Here is an 8,265-nt window from a genome sequence, read left to right on the forward strand (position 1 = left end):
CGTTCTGTTCGACGAGTGCGCAGACGACACCATACCTGGAAGTGCAACTCGCCAGATGCGACGCTGTGGCGAGATGGGCAACTGCGTCGACCAGGACGGTCGTCCGCGCCGCACCCCGGGGGCGCCTGTTCCGAGCTTGACCAGGAGATGGGAGCGCCCGCGTGGCGGCGCTGCACTCCTCAGCTCGAGTCCGCCACGCGAAGCGGGTACATCCCCCACCCGTCGTCCGCGCAGGACCACTTAGGGGAGCAGCGGGATCACTTCCAGGCGTGTCCGTGAAGGTGAGTGGTACATTGTCTTCTTGCGAGCTTCGACCGGAGCTCCGCAGGCCGCGCATACGAGATCATCGATGTCGCCCGCCGTAAGTCCGCTCGCCTCGCTTCGCTCTCCATGTTCCGGGCGTGTGCTCGGGAGATCTTCCAGCGCACCCGAAAGTGATGCAAGAGTTGAGCATCTCCGAGTACCCCGCTCGAGACCGTGACTTCGCCGCTCGTGCTGCTCGTGCAAGGGCAAGCACGTCCTTCTTCGCGGGCCGGAACGGGCACAAAGCTGAGCGGTAGGTTTTGCACCCGCAAGCGGCAAGCGGGACCGCAGATCCGTCGTACGAGGTCCCCGGTGCCGTCAACCGTAAGTTTCCCCGTCGCCTGACCCGCCATGCACCGCAAGTGCGTTTGGGAGATGCTCCTGCACTCTCCTGGACAAGAAGGGGTTCTCTGGCGACATCGACGCCCCAGAGAGCTGCGTGCGAAAGCGATGGGCTTTACCGAGTGCCCACCCATGGATGAGGATTGCTCGCCATCGGTGCCGCAGGAGAAGCTTCCTGCACGCGCCCGGATGCGGTTGTCCTGGAATTCTCGCCGCCGTGAGCGGTACGGCTGCGAGTCGACAGTAGAGAGGTGGGTGGAACTGTAGTGCGGGGGTGGTGACACAGGTCAGCTCATTCTGCTGTGCATGCTGTGAAGCTCACCTTCGTGTAGATTACACTATCGGGGTGTGGTGTCGAGCACACGCCGTGCTCGCAAAGTGCCGCCAGCTCCCCGAACACATGCAGCGTCATGCCACACAATGTGAGGCACACCGTGTGTGCGTGTTTTGTCCAGGGCGATTCGTGCGGCCTCGTGAGTCGTCTGGCCGTTGTCTTGCAACATGGTCTTCATGCTGGTAGGGCTGTCGTCTTCAAGTGATGAGGGGAGCTTCAGAGACGAGCGGCGAGCGGTGAGATTAACGTACCAGATCTGTTGTCGTATGTCCCAAACCTTCTGTACCGCAGTCTCTTGCAGTCTGGTTAGATCATGTTCAGCCCCAGTGTTGTACGTTTGCGAGCTGCGTAACTTTAACTTACCGCCACTGCTTTGTGTTCCCTGCGAGACCTCCAGCACGGTGAGTGGTGCACGTTGAATGCATTCCTGCAGTGCAATAACGATAGGGAGGATGTGCCAGATGCGGGTGAGACGGTGATGATGCCGACATGGGAGGGAGGTGAGAGAGTACGGGCAAGGAAGTGGAAGAGGATGCAAGCCACGTCCGTGAGTCAAACGACACAGGTGCGTGGCCAGCCCTGGACGATGTCCGTCTAGACACGGAGCGGAATTGTCCTGCACCGCGTGTGGACACCGCCGGTGGGAGGGTGATGGCAAGCGGCTACCGTCGCGGGGGCCTCTGCAATTGGATCGCGCTCGTTCTGGACTCGTTGCTACCCGCTCGCTTGTAGCATATCACCTCATTTCTTTCCGCTGGACCAATCACACAGTGGCGGATTGTGGGCGGTGTGATCAGGCTTTACTCAGGAAATGACAATATTCAGGGTGCTCCGTGATTTATTCTTGCACGGCCTTGATGTCCATCCCCGCTCATTTTTTGGCGGTATCTCCGGTCGTGCCAAGCTTCTTGGAGCTCGGCCAAACACCCTGATTGGTCTCATTCAACCAGAAATGAGGGGAGCAAGAATAGCAGTGTGTGCAGCCTTAGTATGCTCCTCACACTTTTATTCCTGCCCAACTTCACTTCTGCCCCTCATATGATTACTGTACTTACAGGGCAAGATACACGCTGTTCTGATAAAAAATCTGGGGACCATTTATGAATAAACACGAACGGCTACAGTCCGTCGCCAATCTCAGATGCTTCAGAGGCGGTTCCATGCCCGCCGGCGCTCTCGGCTGACCCCGCAGTCGAGATCTGGGCAGATGTCACCCTTGCGCAGGGCACTAAGCAATACTCAACGCCGCAGGAATGTGCAGCCATGCCGTCGTCGAGCCAGCTATGGCCATGGAGGGCATCCAAGGGGTGTGCGTGCGTGAGCAGGCGTAGTGGGAATGGTTATCAGGCTGCGCGCCAGGCTGCAGCTGCCTATTCTGGTAAGGAGGTTCAGAGGCTAGAGCCGCCGTGGCTTAAGCCGTTCGTTCGTTCTCGCCTTCGCTCTGGCTCACCCAGGACATCCACTTTTGACCTCACACTCCTAGATCTGCCCTGGCCTGTATCTCGGAGACTCATATCTGCTTGCATCTGGTGAGGTACCCGAGAACCCAAATATCTGGCTCAATCTCAGACCAGCGCATGCTCGAGTCGGTGCCAGTGGTTGCCAAGGCTCGCTATCTCGAATGTATCTGCCGTGTTGGCTGCCTTTGCAACATCCAGCACTGCGCACACCGGTGCGCTACGGTCTACTAAATAGCATGATGTAAACATTCAAACCAAGATGTCCGGAGACCCCACAGAAGTGCACAGGTGACCCGGTAGACACCTGCGGCAAGCAGTCTGGTAATCAGCGCGTGCTCTCGTGGCAACTGTCTGTCTACTTACATCGCCTAGCACTCCTGCTAAAGATTCTGGATACATGACGACACTGATATGCGCATGCGCATTTTTTGATTGCCATTGGAAGCAGGGGGATCCACCGGCGGCGGCCTCGACCGGGCATAGTCAATCTCGCATGGTGTAACTCACTGGGAATCACGCCGCTTTCAGTACCCTCCCGCATGGCATGCGCACGTCTGGTACACAGTGCTGTGTACTACTAGAATAATGTATATGGCTTATTTCCGAGCTCAGATAGCACAAATGTCGAAGCACATGCAGTCATTTGCAGTGGAATATGCTTATTTAGACGGGGACGGCCCCAAGAGTCTGTGGGCCGGGACTACATGCTACACTCGTTCGGGCCCAGGATATCGCTTGAGCTCGCAGGCTTTCTCTGCTCCGTATGACACACGGACATATATTTGGGCACAACTGTCCGGGCTTGGACTCGTGAATGTAGTTCAGTACGCACCCACGTTCTCCGCTGCATACTTATTTGGTCACCCTGACGCCGGGAGGCTGAGGATCGTCCTGGCCATCTGTGCAGTGTAGGCTCTCCCGGCGCCGCATTGGTGCATGGCACATCTTGACGACCTTGGGCCTTCTGCCGTCGATTCAAAAATCTGGTCTTTTACGGCTCCAGTGTGTTGGTCCCGAGAATATATGCTACAATGGGAAGTGACTTGCGAGCCGCGAAAGCGTTCGTGGTGTTCCATACTCTGGCAATGTACTACGGCGCACCCGCCGAGACTATTTTACCATGTACGTGTCTTCTAGCACGCTCGACCGGCTGCTTTGCGCGCGATGGGGCGTTGCACGAGGTCGTCACAACTGGTCCTTTCTGTACACTACTCGACGGGCGAGTACGATGATGGTGGTACACGCAAATTGCGAGGCGGCCGAGGTACGCGCACATCGCAAACTCGCTTTCTTCGTGTTCTCGTACGATCGCCCCTCGATGTAATCGCGCCTGATGCGCCAAGAATTATACACGATCGCGGTGGTGTCCTCACGAGATATATTCACTGCTGCTACAGGTACCAAACATGCACGGACGGCGAGGATGGTTGCCCGCTGGGAGGCACTATGGGCACTGGGGCATCCTCTAGCACACTGCCCTCTCTGCCAACCTGTCCGTCTCGGCCGAGGCAGACGAGCATGCCCTTGCCAACACAGTGACTAGCCCGCCATGGCGAGGCCTGCGCCCGTGCCCGCTCGAGACGAGGGCGGTCCCCGTGTGCTCGCGTACCGAGCGCCGGCCGTCCGAAGCGAATGCAACCCCCATCTACGAGTCGAGACCGGATGGTGAAACGCGTCGCGCCGCGTATCTGTGGTTCTGCCACCCGCGGCGCATCCGTGCGCATCCGTTCCCACTCACCCCGTCTCCATCGGCTGCCCGTGGCGGGCTGTGGTTGGTGCACCGTCGAGCGGGCTCGGGCTGTCCCTCCGGTCCTCTCCTAACATCGGGGGCTGTCTGCATAAGCAGCTGCTTCCGTGCGACGGAGGAAGGCTTGGCTCCGGTGCACAGTCGACGCACGGACCACGGTATGGGAGGGAGGGAGAGGACGGCCCTAAATCACGCTGAGTATAAGTACGTGGTCGCATCGGACGCGGGCACGCGCATACTCCTCTTCCTGCTCTCCCCGCCTCCTCTGCTTTCTGCCGCCTTGCTGCGATATCTATCTATGCATGTAAACGGTATGTCGGTATCGTGAGGGCGTCCCAAGACAATCACTGACCTGCTGATTTAGAGCTCCTTCCAACATCTCACCCACTGTCTGAGGCGCGCGAGGAGTACGTCGACAGGGCGACCGTTGACACCTCAATATCTACCACGAGGTGAGTGTTTAACCCACAGCGCGCGCGGCTTGTTCAGCGCGTTCGAACACCCTTCAACACCGGGTCGAGCATGCGGGCACATACTGACCTGCCCTTCATAGACCTGTGCAGTGGACGCACGGCAATACCCCGCGCCCACGTTCTCACTCGAGAGGCCCGGCTTGGGGACGTGCGAGTGTGCGCCGTAAGCGACGCCGCGTTCACTCCGCGCGAAAGCGTCCAACGGACCTGGAGAAACAGCGCTATCAGTGAGTCGCCCTCGGCTATAGACAACGAGGCCCTGACCGATACGATCCCGCAGTGCACCCCTGACGGTGTGTACGCACGGTACCGTGGTGCCCGCATGCTCTCGCCTTGCCAGTGCCTCGGCCGCGCAATGGGGATCCTCGGGGATGGTCAGGACGCTGAGGAACTCGATGGCGAGTGCCTCACTCGTGTCTGGATGGTAGTCGACTGCTCACTGCGGCAGGATTCATCGATTGGGACGGTGTTCGTTCGCGAGCTGGACATCCCGGGAGATGAGTGCGTCGTTCCGGAACGCAGATGCGGTACGAAATGCTGAGCTCCCGTACACAGCGCGGACGTGGTGTAGAGGCACATCCCCCGCGGCGCCGTGGGTAAGGGGCGCTCTGCGGAGATCGTCACCGGCGAGCCGGCGGCGTGGCGAGGTGGACAAGGCGTCGGAGTTGCGGGAGGCATGGGATGGAGTATTGTACATATGTATCTAGTCAGCGTAGGTACCGTGCGCGAATCGGGCGCAGCTGGTCGTCCTCACGGAGGGCGCGGCGCGGAGTGCAGACCGCCGCGTACATCGCGCCGCTGACTGTTGACAGGATCGCGGGCTCGAGCGTCGCCCTCGTCCTGGAGTCGGAGAGCCGGCCTCGACGTCGTCTGCAGTCGACCGCGCGCCGAATCGCGCTCCCGAGGCCGTCTGACACAACCTGGTGAGTGATCCCCCGCTCCGCGCCAAGCGACACCCAAACGCTCACCCCTGCAGATCCTCCGCCGCAGGCACGTCGCGCGCCACACGGCGTCCGCGCCCTCGCACTCTCGACAGCCTCCGGGCCACGTCGCCTGATCCGCAAATAAGGGTGAGTGCGGCCGTCCCATCGTGCGCGCAGCAGCACAACTGACCTCCGCCGTTACTCCCAGGGTGCGTCGACGCCGTCGGGGGAAGCGGGGTCCATAGATCTGTAGATAGTATGTACACAGGTGAGACGGGCGAGGCGGGCGCGGCGACGAGCCGTCCCGTCTCCTTCGCGCGAGCAGACGGGTGACGTACGACCGGCGGAAACGGCCTCCTCGCTGCACGACGCCTCTCAAGCGCGTGGACGAGAGACCAGGGAGCTCCCAGCGAGGCCGGCCGTTCGTGGCGGACTTCGCGGGCGGCGTATTCCGGGCCTTGCCTGCGTATGCGGACGACCGTCTGCCGTCCGGCAGCACAACGCCGAGCGCGCCGCGTACCTAGCACGACCGCAATGTCTGCGCCGGGCTCGCGTCGGGCCTCCGAGTCCCTCTCCGGGCCTGCCTCCGCGTTCTGTAACACCCGCCTCCGCACCCATCTCCCCGACCGCGCGCAAATCAAACTCCCTGGACGCGTCCACACGCGGCGGCGCACCACGCACACCGTCCCCAGGGACGCATGTGCCGAAGCACGCTGCGGGCGGACGTCTGTGCGGGCGGGCACGCGCGATTCCGGCCACGCGCCCATGAAATGCGCCGGAACGGCCGCGATAACTTGTCCCCCGATCACGTCCAGACTGCCCATGGGGGTGCGGGGTGGTGCATGGGTGCGGTGGGTGCGCTTTGGAGGTGTTTGGGTGCGACGTCGGGGCGTGAGATCGGCGTCTTTCGTGGCGCGCGGCGTTAGGGGAGCCGCCGTGCACGATGGCGGGGACGTGCGTGGTGACGTGGGATGCGTGTGGGAGAGTTGGGGTACGCCTGGCGCACTGGGCTCGCACCTCCCGGGGGCGCAGGAGAAGGTGGGGGCATGCGCGGTGTTTCGAGGTCAGCAATGAAATCGCCCGCGACGACGCGGATTTTTTGTCCTCCGATGGCGCTGGAAATCTCTGGGTGTATGCGCCGGGGTGCACGGGATTGTGCCGTCGTGTTCAACAGGCGTTCTGGGAGCCGTCGGCACGCGAAGTCGGGATCTTCCGGTGAGGTAGCTCCACCGCCGCCTCTCCCATGCGCCCGGCGAAGTTGCACGTGTTGCGCGCAGTGTCTTTCGGTAGGGAGGCGTCTTGGTTGTATATGTTCTGCTGAGAGAGGCCGGGATTCGGATAGCGGCGGCGGCGACTCGAATTTCTGGTGTCGGGCGCTGAGAGAAAGCGACGCCGTCAGCGCAGTTCGTGTTCACAGCGGCTGGGAACGCACCAGGCGCGAGAGCGGTGCGTTGTGCACCGCATCATCGGGTGCTGCAGCGCGCCGGCACTGTTGGGCGACAGACAGATGGGCGGGAGGGGCATCCGAGGGCGCTGCGGGCTGCACGGCGTACCGCACAGACGACGGCGACGGCGTCTTCGTGGGTGCCAAGGCGCCATCCTGGGCAGACGGCGAGCCTCTCGCGAGCGTGCGAAGCGGGGGCGTGGCGGCATGCGGGTGGCTCGTCGTGTTCTTGTGGGTGCGCATGCGGAGGCGCCCATGACCATTCCGGCGCCAAGATGTGCGCGCTGCGCGAACGCAGGCAGTGGTGGGACGACAGTGGCTGTATGCACATTATGGGCATCGAAAGCTGCCCGGTTTATGCATGTAAAGTCTGCGAAATGCTGCGAGAATGTTGTTTCAGGTGCGTGGGACCTCTAGACGGGTACTGTCAGCTGGGTCTCGGTCGGGAGAGGCTGTAAACGCACCCGAGGCGAGGCTTCGACGCATCCACAACGTGGTGCATGATGCAGGCCCACCGACGAAGATAGGACGGCGGAATCGACGGCGGGGCTGGTTACAATGGGGAGAGTACGGCGGACGAATCATGGGCACGCCGTCATCGTGCATGCACCCAAGCGTTCGGGGCGACGTCCCGAGCGTTCCATCACAGTGTGGGGCTGTGGGCGACGATGAGCACGACAGATATACTGGTGATGTGAACGGAGCGCACGGGCGTCGACCTGGACTGCTGCCGTGGGCGTTAGCGGCTGGACATGGGTGCTGGATGGCAGATGCGCACCTTGTGTGAGATGAGCTGTGCACGAAACGGGCGGACGGGAGCTGGGGAGGACTCGGAGGGAGGACGGGAGTGGGGAGGACGGGGCGGGCAGGGGAGTGAGCGAGGCGTAGGATGGCAGGCAAGGAGGTCTTTGAGTGGTAGGGCACATCGATGGTGGTACAGAGAGAGCAGCTCACAGCACGGTGGCGCGTGCTTCGTCGTGCGAACGATCTTCTCCCTGCGCGGTAGAGAGAGTGCTGTCGACGAGCTGAGAGAACCAGCGGGCACAGCGAAGACGACCGCTCTGAGGAAGAGATGACGCCATCTGGCCAGCAGCAGCAGAGACGAGAGCAAGGTCCCCAAACGAGCAGACTGCAGCGCGAAACCAAGAATGCGATCGAGAGCCGTCTTGCGTCATCGTCACGCGTTTCGTCACGATCACGGACGCGGTAGTCACAGCGCGGGGTCATGAGGGACGCGTC

General features: G+C 61.6%; 2 protein-coding genes across 2 annotated transcripts; one reads left to right on the top strand and one right to left on the bottom strand.

Annotated features, from left to right (window-relative positions):
• Positions 1–4,484: 4,484 nt before the first annotated feature.
• On the top strand, positions 4,485–5,230 carry TRAVEDRAFT_54052 (uncharacterized protein; the record flags this gene model as incomplete). The annotated part of the gene is made up of 4 exons (XM_008046979.1): positions 4,485–4,497; positions 4,551–4,638; positions 4,750–5,160; positions 5,215–5,230. The coding sequence occupies 4 exons, from the start codon at positions 4,485–4,487 to the stop codon at positions 5,228–5,230; spliced, it is 528 nt and encodes a 175-aa protein (XP_008045170.1).
• A 1,182-nt stretch (positions 5,231–6,412) lies between these two features.
• TRAVEDRAFT_32203 (uncharacterized protein) lies at positions 6,413–7,314 on the bottom strand. Its single transcript, XM_008046830.1, has one exon. It carries the CDS (start codon positions 7,267–7,269, stop codon positions 6,994–6,996), a length of 276 nt encoding a protein of 91 aa, XP_008045021.1. The 5' UTR covers positions 7,270–7,314; the 3' UTR covers positions 6,413–6,993.
• Between the last annotated feature and the right edge of the window lie 951 nt (positions 7,315–8,265).

Source organism: Trametes versicolor, assembly GCF_000271585.1.
Source record: "Trametes versicolor FP-101664 SS1 unplaced genomic scaffold TRAVEscaffold_15, whole genome shotgun sequence".
NCBI classification, from domain to species: domain Eukaryota; kingdom Fungi; phylum Basidiomycota; class Agaricomycetes; order Polyporales; family Polyporaceae; genus Trametes; species Trametes versicolor.